At 40.0% G+C, this 19,595-nt stretch overlaps 1 protein-coding gene across 2 annotated transcripts in view; it reads right to left on the reverse strand.

The window, feature by feature from the left end:
* Nucleotides 1-19,595, reverse strand: part of FAM135B (family with sequence similarity 135 member B) — a 201,200-nt gene that overhangs the window by 78,630 nt on the left and 102,975 nt on the right. For both annotated transcript variants that reach the window (XM_071421852.1, XM_071421851.1), the window contains exon 4: nt 2,010-2,149. In XM_071421852.1, the coding sequence (XP_071277953.1) occupies nt 2,010-2,149 (140 nt within the window). The remainder of the gene's footprint in view (nt 1-2,009; nt 2,150-19,595) is intronic.

Raw genomic sequence — 19,595 nt, forward strand, 5'->3', positions numbered from 1 at the left:
AGGACAAGACAGCAAAGCAGAAAAAAGAAGCCTAAAAGCATTAAACAAAGTGAATTGTGCTAATCTGCTCAATACACAAAAAATTTTTAGAGATTTTTATTTTTTGTATTTGATTCTTTAGAGTGCCTTTAGCAACTCATCTGAACCAACAGACCTGTTTATCCTCTTATTCTACATTCATGAAAATCCAAAGTTACTTTGCCACACAGGAAAATTGAGTTTATCTGTGCAAATCCACTCTGTAAGTACAGAATTGGGCATCTGAGCTCTTTCCAGGGAATCTCCTATGAAAAGCCAAGTGCTGCTGCATGCAGCACATCAAGAGTCAAGATGAGTTTTAGCTGTGGGGCATCTTGTGGGTTATTTTTTTATATTCCATTTCATGAGGTGCACAACTTTCCTGAATAATAATGCAAAAATCATCAGAAATCATCCCTGCTCAATACAGTGGAAACTGCTGTAATTTGAGGGGAGTGATATTTAGTCAGAGGTATTCCATAGAGGAAGGATAAAATTAACATTGGATAAAGCATGCTGGGACATTTTCCTAACAAATATTGATAGACTTGAATTTAGTAATTTTTCACATAAGCACAAACCAACAATTCTAGGGAGGAATAAATTGACGACACCATCATTTAAAAAAGAAAACCAAACCAAAACAGCAAGAGGAAAGTGGGAGAGAAAAGGAAGCATGTTAACCTTAAATTGGGCTCTCAAGCTGTTTTAATTTAGATCTCTGATAACACACACACACACACACACACCTATATATATGTATATATATATATATGCTTTGAAATAGGACAAAAAAGAGATTTTAAATCTCATTATGATCAAATATGAAATTATACAAAGGACAGGTGAGTGTCTCTGGCCCTGAGTTCAACACACAGCACATGATGCATGCTGGCTGTGTAACTCATAGTGCCACCTTTTGATGACAAGCTGACGTGGCAAAGATGTTGGTGTCCTGTCTCTTGTCACCACTGAGGGCAAGTACCAATGCCATACATTTTGTACCAGTCCTTGGGCTGGCAAAGCACAGTGATGGCACATGGGACATGCCTGAATGCCATTCTACTGTGACACTCTCTCCCCTTCCTGTTTAAGATTTCAGCAAAACAGTGCTCTCCATGAACAAAAATTGCTCCACCCTTGTAGCTCCTGGGAACAGGAATTGCTGTTGGAAGACTTTGGTTTCACATCAGTAAGATTAAACTAAAGGTGCTCTACAAGCTGGGTGTCCCAGATTGTGTTTTTACCTTGTGTGAGTGCTCCTGTTGGCTGAAGGAGTGGATGGAAAAAGGGGAGAAGGATCTCAGGGTGGACATGTTGTTGCTTAGGTACCACAGAAAGCAAAAGTGTTGTACATGGACTCTAAGGAAGGGAAAGCTCCAGCAGCTCTCCCAAGGAGAGAGATGCAGTCAGGAGCACCAAGGGAAAAGGCCAGGAGACCTCTGAAGGGTGGAAAAGGCATGAGGAGCTGTAGAAAATTTCAGCCACAAGAGACAGGAGGAGAAGAGAGTAATAATAATGGAGTAATAATAATAGTAGCTGGACCTAGAAAGCAGCAGACTCCCAGTTTTCTCAGGTAGGGCTGATAAGCACAGCTGTGCTAAGTGAGTGATCCAATGTACAAATGACAAATTATGGTTGAGACACTAGAGTTTCTGATATTCAGATTTACCAGACTATGTCAATATCTTATTCCACTGGAAATCCAAGGTGTAGCCTGCTCCAAACAAGCAGAGTTTTACAGTGTCAGCATGTACAAACAAATAAATCACAGGTATTTATGGATACAGATCAGTCAGTCTCCTCCTAATTCAGCTGCTGGTGTATTGGTCAGATAAACTGTGCCTTCCCCTCCAGCAGCTGCATGGATGAGACCCCTGGCAGCAGATGGACTTCTTCTGCAATGGAGATACCTGTGCAATGCACACCTAAAGTTAAGTGAGAGGAATCCCAGCCCTGCTGGTTTTTATGTGCATCCCGAAAGAACTCACCCTTTCACCATCCAGAAGCAGGTGCACTCTGAAGTTCATGGTCTCATTAAGAATGATCTCTTCATTTCTGTACAAAATCTGAAATATTCTGCTGTAAACATTGTTTTCATGAACGCAGGTCGAGCAAAGGCTGGAATCACCTGCACAAAACACAGACAAACTCCTGGTGTGATTTCAGCTGGGAGATTAATTTCTATCCTATGATTTCACTCCAGGGTTACCTAAGTAGTACTTGTAATTAAACACTTGCATTCTCAATAATTAATGGTAGTAGAGCAGGCTGTTATTGTGGGTTGCAGGTTCAGTGACATGATATTTAAAGAAAACAAATGTTAAACTGTAGGCAGGCTGGATTTCAAAGTAAGAATGCATGATGCTGTGACAGCATTTATCCTATTAACTATATTTCTAATAAAAGTTAAAGCATCAAATGCTTAACTCGGTGCACCCAGCACCATGTGGACTGTGGGAGTTCACCTGTGAAACTTCATCTTTTATCTGCAATGGCCATCTTTCAGAAGAAGGAGTTTTCTTGTCATCTCTGGTACTCCCAGAAGTTACTACTTGCTTGGGGGGGACAATAGTTAATAGCAGATCCTGTATGTATAACCTGGAAATGCAGAGGCATCCTTAAATACAGAAACATAAAAATATAGTCTTTTTTTCAAGATGCCTGTGTAATCCTTCAGGTCCTTGGCACATGTGAAAGATGCCAATTTGGTCCAAAAAAGTTGGATAAATCAAAGGAACTCAAAAACCAAAACTCTAAGGTTCTCCACATCAAAATCAGCCAATAGCATCACCTGTGCTGTTGTATCAAATGATCATAAATAAACATCACATAAACTGGGGTGGGATTTATCCTTTCTAACTTTTAGGTGCCTCCAGTGTGTGTATTTTGTTTTTTGTTTAATGGAGCCTATGGCATTTAGGACATAATTTACAAAAAAAAAACATGCTTTATACTGAGGAAAATTTTTGCTTTAAGTCAACTGCTTTTGGAGCAATTTCCTTTTCGGTAAGAGAAAAAAAAAACTGTGGCTTGCTGAGTTCTACAAACTCACATTGGAGGGAACATTCACTGTACTACAGTGAATGCCTTCCAGAGGAGCCTGCAATGACACTGTGACTTTTAAATGAGTAACTGGGCACCAGAGTTAGGAACTTTCAAGGTTTGTCTTGGCTGGTAATCAGAATCCCCTGCTAATTCTACTTCCATAGCCCCAGAGCAATAACAGGTCGCAAAATTTACTGTGAGCTGGTTTTGTCCCCTTCCAGCGCTCAGTCCCGGAGGAATCTGAGCTTTTGAAACGTAGTCCTTCAGCAAATGGTATGTTGGAACCCTACTGAGAAGGGGTGCTTGAAAGAGGTGTGCCAGGATTAGTCCTTCAGAGAGAGACAGATGTGTGATCATCATCAAAAAGTCAGAAGGCAATCCTTTTTTAGAAAGTATAGTTTTTCAGAAGGTAATTCTTGGAATTTGCCCCTTTGCAGAATTGTTCTGGCACGAGAAGTTGTGGTAAGATAAAAGTCCAGGGCCTGCTGTTTTGTCAAGAGTTTCTAATCAGAACAGGTTTATTCTGCTGAGATTTGTACATAATTTGCTATCATAGGTCAGTGAGTCAAGACTTACAGAGGATTAAATATTTTATGAGGTCAAGTTTGGTTATATAAAAATAAAATAACAGAAAGGACTTCAAAACAACCAAAAAACCCCAAATAAAAAAAGGTACTGAAGAAAAGTAGACAAGTGAATGGGGTTTTGTCATTATAAAAATTAGTTTAGTGGTGCCAGTCTGCTGGAACTGGAATAGCATGGACACTGAAATATCTCAAAAAAGAAAAAATCATATGGGGCAGAATTTACTAAATGACAATAAGACCAATAAAACTTGATCTAATTAATTAGCAGAACCATAGTGCTGTCATCCAGGCAACATTCAAATAATTTTCCTATCACTGACTTCTATCAAGCACACCCATGTATTTAATCCTGCTATTGTCTTCCCACCACCCAATCTGCACACTAGTTATCCATGAAGCCAGGCAGCCTAGGTAAATACATATTTATTTTCATGTGCTACACCAATAAGGCTAAAATGTTTCTGCCTGATTCGCTCTTCAAAAGCATGCAGTCATATTTATTTTAATTTAAACCTCATGATATTACAGACACTGCAAAAGTCATATTAGAGGTATAATGCATTCTTACTCCTAGCTGGCAGACAAAGGAAACTTTATGTTATTTGATTTGGATATTGATATACTGGCACTGTTCTTGGATAGAAAGTTTAATCTCATTTTCTTTTCAAACACACTCCTGAGCAGACCACTCCTCGTGTGTAATTGCTTTAGGAGCTGGATTTGCAAGGTGGCATCAGGAATCATTTCTGTTGTTGGAAAGGTCAAAGTCAATGTCATGTGTTTGGGGCTGCCTCGAATCAGAGTATGATGTTACAGGGCCAAAAATCATTCAGTTTTAGGCAGGGAGACCTCCATGCAGACACCTGGCAGAGAACTACAGCAGATGAGTGGCTGATCCTCCCTAAACACATCCATCCCTGCCTACTTAAGTGGCCACAGGTGGCTTCTCCCCCTCTTAGAGAACACCTAAGGCTGCAGCAGGGATTTCCTCAGAGGAGAACTTGGCAGTGCTGACAGCAATGCAGGGATCCTGCCTCTCAAACCAAAGGGGAATGACAACATCTCATAGATATTTTCCTTCAGGCTGCAGCACCTGCTGGTGTATTCTGTGCTTCAGGCAGGGACCAGGCTACCTCACTCTGCTTGTTGCTGCTCGAAACATATCCTTTACTACTCTACTCCATGACAACATCTTAATCCAGGTACCTTTCCCAAACTTCCCCGAGTTCCTGGGATTCCTTCTGAAACCTGTGTCTCTCTAAACCCCAGGTGTGTCTGCTGGCAGGCAGTGCCACTGAGGTTGGCATTTGTCACAGCTGCCATTGTTCAGAGAAGGTGCTGGCAGAAGACACAGCAGGTGTAGCCCCTGTTCAGGAGACACAGCAGATGCATCCCTGTGCTCACACAAGGGCCTCTGGCCTTTGGCATAAAGCACAGGAGGATGTGAGAGAGAAAACTGGAACCATTGGGTTTTCCCACATCTCTTTCTAGTACAACCTCAGCTGTTCAAAAATCCCAGCAGTCACAGGAAGCCCAAAGGAGACAGACACACTGTCTGGGAACTGCTGGGAGCTCCCACTCCCAGGGGAGATCTGGAGCTAAAACTCAACTGACCTGCATTTATTCCACAGTTTCAAAGGCTTTGGTGAATTAAAAAAAAAAAAAAAAAAGTCTAATTCTGGAGTAATGAATTTTTGATCAGTAAATTTCCCTGTCAGTAGATTTATTTGGGACATGTGCAGTATTCCTTATGCTAGAAGGAATCCTGATTCCCTTCCTAAGTTTCTATTCCATTTACTGCTTGTTATCTTTGGGTTGAACAGTTCTTCAGTTTATCTGGAAAGTGAAAGAGCTCTCAGGGCTGTGAGAGCCATTGCAAGTATGAAGAGGAGAGTTGTGTTCCACAGGCATTCAGAGAATAAGAAAAGCTTTTTTATGCATCCCTCTCTTACTATTCCTTCTATGACATCCCACCATCATTCCTAGAAATTCCTCCACAGGCTATTGGACAATGGCATCTTTAAAAAGGAAGGGGGGGAATGTTTTCATGCACAGGGTGCTGGCACAGACCAGTCACTGTAGCATGTCCTGCTTTCCCTCTCTCCCATCTTCCAAGTGTCCCCAGATACCCTCCAGTCTACCCAACTTTCCCATCTGGGTGTTTCTATAGATGGAGGTTTCTAAATATTATTGCAGCACATCATACAGAAATTACTCATCTCTTTAAAGATTCAGAGAGAGGTTATTTAGATCCTGGAGGCCCTTGAAAAATTCTCTCCAGATAATCTCATAAGAAATGAATTGATGGATAGGTGACCTGTAAACAATTTTGTTACGTATTTAAAACCTAATTTAGTGAGAATAGAAATCATAAAATTCTAATCACTGCCAGGACAAAGGCACTGAGGTGGGTTGGGAGGGAAGGGAAGGGAAGGGAAGGGAAGGGAAGGAAAGGGAAGGGAAGGGACACCACCAGAAACCTTAGCCTTGTACAGAGACATGTGGCAAACCCCATTCAAACCCCCTGATCAAACCCACTTAACCACAGCTTTTTTGTTGGCAGTGGGTATAATTAGATAAAGTAGATAATGAAATCATCTTCTCTTGACTGTTGTGCTCTTTGTGTTTTGGAGGAGTGTGATATGCCAGAACAATTGGCATTTCTCATTGAAAACACTGAAAGTGTTTTCTGAATGTTGATCTTGTGTTCACTGAAACTGAAGTTCAGAAACACTGAAAGTGTTGCTGGACAAACTGGCAGTGTCCCTCAGCTGGTGCAAAGCTGTGACAGGGACTCAGATTTTACCACTTTTCAAATATTCTCATTTGTGTAATTTCCCCAAGAGAACCCTCACACCACTCCCATTCATGTGAGGAGAGGGAAACATTTCTAGGGAAAGGTATGGAAGGTGGTGGCAATATTCTTGAAATTTCTAAGATCCTAATGCACACACCAGATAGATGAGCACTCCTTCTCCCAAACTCCAATGGTCAATTATCCCAATTGTTCACTCCAGGAAATTCAAATTATACATTTTTCAACTCTGAGGATTTGTAGCATTCTTTCTCTGCTTTCATCATGCCTAAATTATATCACTTTCCTTTAAAATATTTTATTTGAGTCCTCCTTTACTCTTTTTTTTTTAAGTGCTATAAAAATAATTTGAGAAGTTTCATGATTGTTGTAAGTCAATAACCCTCCCATGGAGCAAGCAATGACACATGCATATCTCAACCTCTGACTTCAGCCAAGGAGAGACTCTGAAATGGCAAAGTTTTGGTGTAGCTTGATGAGACTTGAGATAAATTATTTCCCCAGAGCCACCAGGGTCACATGAGCCCTTGCTGTTTGCAAAGCCATAGGACTGGCTGGTCCTTGTGCCCTCTGCGTTGTGTCTGCTGTGTCAGTGACTGGAGTGCCCCAATCCCACCAGCTAGAATCTTTCCATCATTACATTTTTGACTGTGCTTCCTCATGATGTCTCTACCTGCCAAAGAAAACTGGAATCAATGTCAACCAACAACCCTTTCAAGAATGGCAAGCACTCCAGTATGCAAACCCAGATTTGCCCAGAAGTATTAATCTTTGAGAAGTCATGGAGGTATGTTCATATTTATTTTTTCAAGGCTTTAAAACATAAATTCCTTGTGGCACAGCCCTTATCAAAGAACCAGTGCATGAAGGAATTCTTTTCTGATAGGAGGATACCTTGAAAGCCATGAGTGAGTTTGTTTTGGAGAGGTTAGAAAAGGAAAGCTAAATGTCCTTCATTACCTCATTTCTCATTACTTTCTAGCTCTTCTTCCAACAGGCACTAGAAGCCTGAAAAAATCCTTGGAGTTGGTTCTTAGATTTATTTTAAAGTTACTATCATACTAAGAATAACTTTTAATAATGTTAGATTTCTCCACACAACCAGGAGTGTAAGACGTAAATGAAACATGAAAAATTTGTTTCTCCAAAGGAAACACATTAAAACCTCCTGCACAGAGAATTATATCCTACACAACTTTTCTTTTAAACCTGTAGGTCTTGGCTACAGAATGCTGAGAATTTCAGGGAAAAACGAACCACTTCTACTCCTCTGTATATTTTTGTTTATATAGTTTAACTTCTGAATTTAACAAAGGAAGAGCAGAGACAGCATTTATCTGAACTCTGTCCTCTATTCTGCAGCCCATAAAAGTATTATTAATTAATACTTTTTCAAAGTGAGGAAAGGGGAATTGTGACAATTCAGCCCTTGCACGCTGCTGAAAACATTACATTGCTTCCTATCCCCAATGCAAGGCAGAGAACAAAGAAAGTAATTTTTTATTATTATTCTAAATATAAAATGATAACTCAGGCCTTTGAGAAGGACAGCTTCAGGTTTACAACCAGCTTTCTCTAGAATTAGCTCTCTGCAGTTTCATGAGCTCTGTGTCAGAGATTTAAAATAAATAAGGAGTGCTTAAACAGTCAGGAAAAATCCATATGGAAAACAGATCTAACTTCAGATCTAGCCTCTCTAATGTCTTTATGACTATAGCATTGGAAATTAGATAATTACTCAAATGCTGGCAACTTCTTGAATGTCTCTTGCTATCTGGGAAAAGCAGTATTATTATGCTGCTATTCAGATAAATGGAAAAGCAGGATTCTGCTAAGTTTTGCTTTAATGAAAGAGATGCTCTTCAATAATATAGGGAAATCAAGACACTGCAGCTGTAAAAAGAGCTTTACTGTAAATGTTTCTTTATAAATATTAGTGCACACTTAAACATTTGTATTTCAGCCTGATTCATGGCTAATAGAAGCATATCATACTTGTGTTTTCACACAGGAAAATCTCAGATGCAGATGATATCTTTAAAGGCAGATGGGTTCATTCTCTCGGGTCACTCGTGCACAGACAGGGGGAAGGCACTGCAAGGCACTCACTTGAGAATGAGCTGTGAACGTTTTGAAACTTTCCTGCCCACAAACATTATGTTGCTGCCCACACAGCCATGTGGTGTCAGCAGTTCATGGGATCTCTCTGGATCTGCCTCTGTGGAAAGCTGGCTGTCGGTAAATCCCAGCAGAAGGCAGCTTGAACCCGGCTATGCGACCTCACCCCAGAGCACTTGGAAGCATTTGCACAGTCAGTTAAACAGGGGTGAACAGGGAGGTTGACAATAAACAGGTAGAGAGAGCGTGATAAAATGTTGGAGCCCTGGATGCTGAGAATTTCAGACTTTCTGTGCTGTCAGGCACTGACCCCCAAGAGAAAACCACATTTGACCTGAGGCCATGGAGAAAGCTTCCAAAATTGAATGATAGAGCTGAGTTGATGAGTGTGTATTTTGAATAGAAGCTGAATTATCACATGGTGGGAAACTTCGAGTTTAATGTTTTAGAATATAATAATACGTATAGAGCTAAGATGGAGGGTTTAGGGAGGAGGCTGTTCCTTCTTCTTTACCTTCTTCTTCATGGGTTTGGTTGTATTTTGTAACTGGACAGAAAAGTCCACATTGTGGGGCACAGGTGATTGGTTACTGGGTTAAAAAGTAAAAATAATTTAGGTGTCATTTCTTAATTGGACAGTTTATCCTTCAAAGGCCCTGTAGAGAGAGCTATGTGGCCATTTGGTACTTTGAGCAAATATTAGAGCAAAATACTCCAGAACTCACATCTTGTGAGACTGTGGCATAGATAAGAACTAATGAACATCTGAGTCTGAACAAGAAACACCATCTCACAATTTAATCCTGACCTTGGCAGGAAAGAAGCAAAGAACCCATTAATAAAATAATCACAGAATCACACAATGGTTTGGGTTGGAAGAGTTTTTTAAGATCCTCTATCTCCAATCCCCTGGCAAGAGCAGGGGCTGCTTCCACTAGACCAGGCTGCTCCAACCCCATCCAACCTGGACTTGAACATCTCCAGGGATGGGGCAGCCACAGCTTCTCTGGACAACCTGTGCCAGGGCCTCACCACCCTCACAGTAAAGAAAGTATTTCTTCCTAACATCTAATCTAAATCACTTCTATTTTAGATTAAAACTGTTGCCCTTGTCCTATCCCTTTTTGTGTAAAAAGTCTCTCTCTCTCTGTCTCTCTCTCTTTTTTAAGTACTGGAAGGCTGCAATGAGGTCTCCCCAAAGCATTTAAAATCTCAGTCTGGACTAGCTGAAATCCACCTACCTGTTATCTGAGTGACCTTTACAGCATACAGTATCCTGGTTGGTACTGCCATAAATATAACCCAGATCTCTCTCTTGGATGGCCATCTCACTTACCCATCCATACACTTGCTGTCCTGTTCCTTGGCCTTTACCACCTGAAATTCCCACTAACCTCACAAGTAGAGCTGGTTCTTGCTCAGAACCCCTACCAAAAATTAAGGATTTTCTAGGTTTCCTTGACACCTCAAGTTTCTATTATTGTCAGAATTCTTAAATACTTGCAGGCCACTCTATTTTGGTATATTTAGAGAAAATTAAGACATGTAAGTGTTCCTTATATGGAGAGTAGGCCATCTTTCCAGAACCTAAGCAAGCACTGTGCTGCAAAATGTAAGCAAAGGAGATCAGAAAACCTTGTGCAAATATCCCTGTTTATCTAACTTTCTTTTTTTCCTTTACCATCTGTTGGAGCCATATGCCTTCTTAAATAAGAGCTAATTATAGGTCTCCACCAATACTAATCAAACAGTGGTAACTGTTGCAAATTTCAACTGGAATTTTCATTTCTCCTTGATAAAAATTCACCCAAGCCAGGTTCTGAGAGGGTTGCCTTTCTCTGGTTTTCTGGACTTAGGTACACAGCAGTAAAAGCTGTCACACTCATGTCCATGTTAACACATGGGAGAAATCCATAAAAAGCTGAGGAAGTGCAAAGAGTACAGCTCCCAAGCACATTAGGTGGGGTGACTTTGGGACAGAAAATGACTGTGTCTGATAAATACCCACTGACACATTCTGGAGCAGAGCTCTTGGTGATTTGAGTTTTCCTTCATCGCCCCTGTGCTGCTGGGTGAAAGAAAGGAAAGAAACAACTTTGTCACAAAATCCTCTTGGTTTTAGCACTGAAGAACTGGAGCAAAGATAGATCCAATGCTAAAATTAAATTCTGGAAGAGAGATTCCAGCCTATTTAGAGAACAATATATCTCCTAATGAGCTCAAAAAAGACGAGACTTCACTTTCATGTCCAATGAGCATTTGTATAAATGTCCATTTGTATAAATGTCAATTTGTACCATTCAGGCAAATGTTTTATAACTGTCTCCAGTGTCAACATCATTCTACTTTGCTGTGTAATGTGAAAAGACAAAAAAAGACTGAAGGATAAAAAATAATCCAGTCCTAAATATGGCAAATGAACAGTTGAAGTGCCTTTTGAAAACCCCAAATACTAAATAGCTCTTTCAGCATCACAAGACTCTGGCAATTTCAGACTGTTGTACTGACCTTCCAGGAAGTTTAGAACTATTCTAGCAGAAATTAAGACTAATAAAAGAAAATAAAATAAAAGAGAAATTAAAAAAGATATGGTTTTAATTCATTCCACCCATCAGGTAGAGAGTTTTTTACCATTATAGCCACCCAGACCTCCCCATGTAAATGAGGGGTGCACAAAGAAGAAAGAAATCACTTCCAGAATTTCATTTCAACTTGTCTTTTCCTCTGGCTACCAATAAGAAGATTCTCTTCCACTTTTCTCACCACTGTTCACATAATGCTTTGGCAGCTGGAAAACCCCAAATGTTTAGAGGTCCAGAAATGTAAGAGTTGAAATACAGATATAAAAATGTGACTATCTGTATTTTACAGACATAGATATTGCAGTAGTCCACTGGTTATTCCCTTAGTGTCTCACAGCATACCTGGCACCCTCTCATCAACACAGCAGCTATGGATTCAAAAGGAAAGGTCCTGAGTTAAAATCCCAGACCTATAGTCAAACTGGAAAATAAAGATTTCCCTGATGTATCTGTAACACTTTGAAGTCCTGCATCAATGGTATAGATTGGGAACTAAATGCTTCCTAATGTGTTATTTCAATGTCTCCTGTGTTCAAGAAGGTGATGCATGGAAATTGTACATTTACCAAACTTTTATCTTGAGCACTTTGGCCAGTTGCACTTTATGCAGAGGGTAAATTACTTTGAGTTGAATATGAAAAACATTTTATGACAAGATAATAAAAAATATGAGAAAAAAAATCTAATTTTTCAGATGTAGGATGTAGTTCCTAATATTCCACTCTAAAATAAAAATCCTGAGGATTCAGTAAGGACTTCAGACTTGCAAAAAAGGCTTTGAGGTCCTACAGATTTTTTCCCTCTCTGTACATACCAATAATGAGGTAATTTACATCCTTTCTATGGTTAATCTTGAGAGTAGTTAGAGATAAGAAGGAACCTGATACAAGATAGAGATACAAGAACCCTGATATCTCAGCTGTAACTGCTGCTGCTGCTGTTGAGGGTCTTTCATTCTACAGCCTGCAAGTTCAATGTAGAGTGTGATGTTCAGGGTGGGCTTGTCACACCCACATCTGCAAGGGGATCCCTCTACATTCAGTTTTTCCTCCACAATCCACTGGACTTGTACAGATCCCTTGCTCATTCATGAGAGACCTGATCCTACTGCCCAGGTGGTCTCTGATTCTGATCACTAGATTTGATATTTATATATAATGGGAGAAGAAGTAGGAGCACATCCAGTCCTTGCTTGCCCATAAAAAGGTGGAAGATCTCTACAAGTCCCCAGGTCAACATAACGTGCTCTAAATTAGATGTTCCTCTCCTGGCCCAAGTTCTTTCCATAAATTACAATACAATCCTTGCTCTGGAGACATTTCACATGTACAGTGCTGATTTCTCAAGGCAAAGAAATTGCAAAACAGCCTCCAGAAAGGAAGTGAACATGATGGAGACTGGCAGAGAAAATAAAAAATTCTCCTAAATACTAACCCACATGCACACAAAAATAAATTTTGTTTCTTTTTGGTGAGAAACAATTTCTGTTAAAAATAAAGCCAATATCATTACGAAGTAGCTTCTAGGTAAGTAAAGCATATTGCTAATTTGCCACAGGAAGTGTTTCCATAAGCCATAAACTTAATTGAAACCCAGAATGTTCTTATGTTTGTTTTGAATCCTTTAAATATTCTTTTGAGCAGATATTTTTAAACTTCCCATCCAACTGAGAAATGAGATTGCTCCTTTCCTAGGTCAGCCAACTCTTGCCTGATTAATGATTTAATTGCTGTCTATATAGCTCAGCACAAAAATATAATAGATTTTTTTTCTTACTTATTTGCTTTCCCTATTACACTCCATCAAGCTCTGCCACTGCATTTGTTTTGTTTTGGTTTTGTTTGTTTGTTTGTTTTTGGGGTTTTGTTTGGGTTTGGGGTTTTTTGGGGGGGGTTTGTTGGTTTTTTAGGGGGGAGGGGGGTGGAGGTTTTTTTGGTTTTGTTTTTTTACTTTTTTGTTATGCACTTCATCTCAATTGAAATCTTCAGGCTTCATCTGTATCACACAGATATAAATATATAAATAATATATATAAATATATAAATCAGCAAGAGACTGATCCTTCTTTGCCAAGGCAGGTCAGGCAGGAGCCATTTGGGTTTCTCTCTGGGTTCACTAAAATGCATTTCTTTTCTCTCTTCCTGTGATGTACCAAAGGTATCATTAGCTGTTCTCTTTCTTTGGATTGTTTTATGTAAGACCATTCATTGCCTTCAGTCTGAGTTAAGGGTCACTCAAGAAAAGGATCACTTATTTCTTTCTGACCAGTCTGGGTTTTATTTGGCATAAACTTTGCATACACATCACAGTTCTGCAGCGAGCTCTTAAATGGAGTAATCACCATAAGATAAAATGCCTTTCACCCATAACCCCACCTGCCTTTCACAACAAAACCCATCTAAGACTTTGAAGTGGGCCAAATCCTCTGGATCCAAAAAATCTCATATAACCTCCCCTGTACTCAAAAGTTTAAATGCCTTTACCTCCCCAAGTGAAAAAATGGTGCCAAACAAAGGCCTTACAGCCACTATAGACAGTGATCTTGCACAAAGTTATGGTCAGCTGCTCAAGTTAATCCTGAAAATCAACAGCAAACCCGGGAAGGAACTCATAGAATGGTTTGGGTTGGAAGGAATCTCAAAGCACACTGGGCCTCAGCTTCCAGGCAACACCGAGCCTCAGTTTCCCACCAACTTCTCCTTTGCTTTGTCTCTCATTTAACCAGTTCACACTTAGAGAGCTGAATTTTTCTTCAACATTTACCACACTGCTTTCAGCTGCTGTATCTACCTTGGCTGAGAAATACTGCTGAGCCTGGGATGTAAGTCCTTTATGGCTCCCACATGGAATCAATTGTGCCAAAATTTCCTTAGATATTTTTGCCTAGTGACAATCATACTTTTTTGTCTAAATTTATCCATCAACATTCCCAATAATTTTGAAACTAACCACTCCAAGTGCACTCTGTGGAGACAGACAAGTTTGAGCTGACAATATTCAGGACATGATTTGCAAGGTTTGAATTGAAGTCCATTTCCTGGAGGCATTATAACTTTATTCAAAGTTCACAGAAGATTACAGAAGAGACTATGTTGCAGCTGCTTACACCTAGCTCCCTTCCTAACTTTTAAACTCTTTCCCAAAGAATGATAAAATGAATATTATATATTCAAGTGACATAACTTTGGAAAAAGATATCATTTCTGCTGTTAAAGTTAAATTAAGAGAATTTGATGGTAGGAAAGTCTGAGAGAAATACAGGAGATTCCAACTAGAAAATATTCACTGAATCCCAGGATCACAGAATTGTTATGGTTGGAAGGGACCCCTGGAGGTTATGTAGCCCACTCCCCTGCCAAGGCAGGTTGCACAGGGACTCATCCAGGTGGGTTTTACAAGTCTCCATGACCTCTCTGGGCAGACTGTTCCAGTGCTCTGCCACCTTCCATGGAACAAAGTTCTTCCTCACGGTGAGGTGGAATTTCCTGTGCTTTAGTTTATGGTCTTTGCTCCTCATCCTCTCTGGGCACCACAGAAAAGAGTCTGGCTCCATCCTCTTGGCACCCACCTTGGAGATATTTGTTTGCATTGAGCTCAGTCTTCTCCACACTAAACAGGCCCAGCTCCTGCAGTTTCTCCTCTAAGAAAGATGCTCCAGACCCCTCATCTACTTTGTGGCCTCTGCTGGACCCTCCCCAGTAGCCCCTTGTCTTTCTGGAACTGAGGAGAGCAGTGTGGCTCTCTAATTCCAGATGTGGTCTCACCAGGGCCAAGGAGAGGGGCAGGATCACCTCCCTTGAGTGCTGGCCACACTTTTCCTGATGCACCCCAAGACACCTTTGGCCCTCCTGGCAGCAAGGACCCCCTGCCATTATTGCACTAATCAGGAAATTGCAAATATTAAGTAGGGTAAGAAGACTCAAAGCCAGTAAAAACAATGTCTCTTCTCCTTTCAGTACTTTTACAAATGCCTAAAGCCAAGATGTTGTTTTACCCAGGGAATAGTGATTTAGGTTAAGCTTGTTCGACAGATATTAAGATGCTGAAAAAAATTACAGTGCCTTTAGAATAAGGCAGTTTTCTACATGCCAATGTCCATGCAAGCTCAGCTGTCCTTGAAAGTGAGAGCTATGGGAAATCATGTAAGAGTCCATGGATATGAATCACTGGGAAAAGGCCAAGAGTTAGCTTGTGCTTATTCAAAATTAATAAAGAGAATTTAAAGGCGTAAGGGCAATATTTCAAGCAGAAAAAAAAAAAAAAGACAAACTTTTTGCAGACAGATTTCTCAAGATTTTCCATCCTGTTGACTCTCCTGTTTGTGAGCCGGTCCTGTAGCAATGATCAGAGCTGGAAGGTGACAGTGGGAGCTATTGTGAAACCCCTTAAAAAAATAAACTTCAAATATGAGATGTGCAGAGTCAGATAAGGTGATTACACCAATATTTTGATAGGATTTTGTGCTTCTCCTTAATGTATTTTTTTAAAAAAATACAGGGTTGAGGACAACATAAAACCATGGGCCAAATTCTAATCCTGTTCCAGCGACCTCAGGACTGAACTTGACAGTAGGCACTCCTGTTCCAGCTTGACCAGATACTTGGTCTGGGGTTCTGAGTAAATTACAAGTGGATGAAAATCCTGGCTCCATGTTCCTAAAGCTGGATCATTAACACACATAGAATCACCCCATACTCTTCTATACCCAAATCTGGGCAAGGTCTCCCAGTTCTCTGAAGCATTATCCAGCCAGCAGAACTTTCTGGAGGAAAAGATGGTTTTTAGAAACTCAGGAGTTTTGTAAAAGTCACCAGTTAAGTATATTGGAAAAAAAAAAAAGGACTTATCTTTTCTTTGGAAAACATAATTTTTCTGGTTTTTCTTAGTTGCAGCTGAAGTTCTGCATAGGATAAAGGCAAGGAGTTTCTTTCCAAAAGTGAATCTTGCAGAAACTGTGTCTAAATCAGCCAGAATTACAGCTGAACAGCTGAGTGAATTTTAATTTCTACTACCAGCTGAATAATTTAAAGCACACTAATATCAACACCTGGTAAATGTTTTTTTTATCTTGTTGCAGTTCTCTTCATTTCTACATTTCTCTGGCTGAAATTACTCAAATTCAACTGGTTTTCTTTCATACTTTTCATATGGACTTGGATGTCTTTTTGAGAAAATACTCTGTCAGGCAAGAACTGCAAGTGCACCAGTTTCAAGAAGATTTAATGCAAAGCTGGGTCAGCACCTCTGAAGAGAACTCGTGCAAGAATGGCAACTCTTTCTTCAGTGCAGCTGTGCCTTTCCTGCTTGAGAACACTCTTGAGTCATTTGCCACTGGGACACTTCTGGGAACTCTCTCAAAATGTACCAAAAAGGGATGATTTCCCACTCAAGCCTGCAGAGCTGAGAAAACAAAAACTGCCAACTAGAATAGTTGTGTTTCTTTCCTGCTATAATTATCTAAGATGTTTGGTAAGGCTGAACTCTTCCCAAGTGAGAATGGCTTTTCCTTTCATGCTGTTCCCTTTCAGAAGCAGTTGTATATTAAGGGCTATCTTGCACTCAGATTGTCTCAAAGCTTGCAACAACAAGGATCTGATGGAAAAGAGGAGACACTTTGATCAACCCATCCAGCCACAGCTGTTACTAATCCTTTATCTTTTCACTTTGATTTAAAAGTCCAGTTAATGAACTTTTAAATCAAAAATGCTTCTGAGGTCCCTTTGGCCTGTGCTAAATTACACTGGCAAGGATGGGAGTGATATCAAAATCAGTGCCTTAAATGTGAGGTTTGGGTCAGTGAAGAATAAACTTTTCAGAGGAGTATAAAATATGCTATGACTAATCCCCATAGAGGCATTGCTCCTTCCTGAACTTTTTTGGCAAAACAGGATTTGATCATTTCTCATTTGTACAAAATCAGTGCCAACACAGTGTTTTACCCTGTCCCTCGTGTTGGAGGAGCCATCTGAATCAAGAAGTGTAAGTGAATGCAATTAAACTGTGCAGGAATGGGCTGCCTGCCTCATGTGTCTACACTCCCCCTTTTCCCCAAGCTGCTGATGGACCTAAAACCTTGAAGAACAAGAAGAGGGTTTTATCCTTTTTACCCATGAGTAAATTCTACATCACAACTCAGACTACAAAGCACTTATTTAATCTATAGTTACCACCCTGTAAAAAAACAAAGTACCTCTTCCCACACTTCCCCAAACACGTATTCAGCATCTTCTTTTGCTGGGCAGGGCATCAGGATTTTGTTTGCAATCACCAGGCAAGTGACCTCAGAGAAACAGGCAAACACTCAATCCTATTCAATTCACTGGAGTTTTCATTAATTGGCTGCCTAACAGGGATGTATCTCCTCAGACACCCCTACAACCTTCAGCTGAACACAGATGTAGGGAGCACTCCCTCTCCTCAAGATGCTTGTCACTAATGAGTCTCAGCTTCCTTGCATAAGCCAATTTCCCATTCCACATAGCAATTATGTAAATGAAGGTGAAGTTCCTGATAACTTCCATTGGTTCCACTTGGCTCACAATTAAAAAGAAGAAAAACATTGAAAACCTTTCGCTTCAGTCTGGGAAAAGAACTGCTTACCCAGAGAAAGAAAAAAAATGAAAAAGGAACATTTTAAATGGGCATTCCTCTTTATCCCAAAAGGACAGCAATAACTGGATGAAACACCACTTCCAGATGATATTCAAAGAGTTTCCTTCATTGTGTGTAGTCATTCAATTTCCTGTTGCAGCTAACAGCTGCCAAAACCAGGCACTGTCAATGTAAACAGTGATCAATATTCTACATTGAATCTCTTTGACATAACATGAAAACCTCCAATTCTTTGCATAGCTTAGAGGCAATGCATTGCATGAACATTTTTATGGCTTTGCCTCATCCTCACAGTGTGGATTTTCCACCTTTACCCCTCACAATGCTAATTGTAGTTACTGCTCATGTCTCTTTTACAGGTGAGAAACTGAGGCAGGGCTTTACTTGGACCTGTTTCCTCAGGAGTATTCAATTAAAGTCAATGTAAATTAGGCCTTTGAGGGATATTGAAGACCTGCATCTAAGTGCCTAACATTGGAGAGAGAGCCTGCTGGACAGTAGGAAATAGAAATCACATTTCATAGTTCAACAAGAGTATAAACTCCTTTTTCTCCCCTTCTCTTCTTTAGTATTGCAGAAACTTCTATCACTAGAAATCAAAATAAAAAAAAAAATTCTAAAGTTTAATTTCATCTCATTAAAACCTAAAACTCAATTCAACAACGAAAAATAAAAATTTTAAAACCTCCTAGCCTTCTGTTTTTAATGCATAAAAGAGAAACTCATTATGGAAGTCTAAACCTTACTGCTTGGTTTCTGTGTGTAACACTTGTACAGAGCCACACAGCCCTTCCTTGGATTCTGTCAGAGATCCTTTGTAGTGTCCTCCAACTTAGGCCTTGAGCCTCTGAACTCTGGTGAGTGCAATTTCAGTCAAATATTGCAATATCTAGTAACACAGAAATCCTGGGTTATTTGTATCACAGATTGTTCATCTCCCACAAATATAATACTTTTTTAATATTTACTAATTTTATTTTATTAGTAATACTTTAGTAGTGTTTGAATGGTGCTATGACACTACTTTCAAGTGCCTGAGAGAGAGGGAATTAACCCTTGATATTTTTGGAAATGTCACATGGGGAAACCTCAAATCCTGACTTCCACATACTTATCAGAGACTATTGATGAGGTTCCCCAGATCCACCTCATATCAGCCCTGCCCTTTGGTTGCACTCACTAGCCTTGATCAAAATTTTTAGGATGGGATCTGTTTCATTTTGGTCACAGGAAGGGCAAGCAACAAATTTGTTTGGGTTTTTTGGGTCTGTTTTGTTTTTGGTTTGGTTTTGGTTTTTTGTTTGTTTTGGTTTTGTTTTTTGAGGTTTGTTTTGTTTTGTTTTTGCTTTTTGTAATATCAGTGGCAAGAAATTAAGAATTAATAGCAGGAATCACTGTAACCTAAAATTCATCCTTCAGACCTGTGGAATGAAGTCCTTCCAGGGTTACTTAGGAGGGAAACTTGCACTACAACCTCAGGCTACTCAACCTGACTCCAAGACTGCCCAAGTCTGTAATTATTGCTAAGATCATGTGAGAAGCTCCCATCCCTCCTCCTGAGTTTGGGAATCCAATGCCAAGACCCGCAGACAGAGAGAAAAGAGATGATTTAAATGTATCAGGGGCATGGTAGAAAATGTGCCTACATGTGCAGAACTCAAACCTTAAGCCAAGTGATTTTCACCTGCATAAATGGCTTCCAGGTGCAGTGTGAGATGAGAGATAACAGATGGGCCGACATAAATAGACAAATCCAGGAAATTACTGGATGATGTTGGACTCCATGACTGGAAGTATTCTCAGCACAACTTGGCT

The sequence above is a fragment of the Agelaius tricolor genome, unplaced genomic scaffold (assembly GCF_023055355.1).
Source record: "Agelaius tricolor isolate 1412-34295 unplaced genomic scaffold, bAgeTri1.0.p SCAF_2, whole genome shotgun sequence".
NCBI lineage: Eukaryota > Metazoa > Chordata > Aves > Passeriformes > Icteridae > Agelaius > Agelaius tricolor.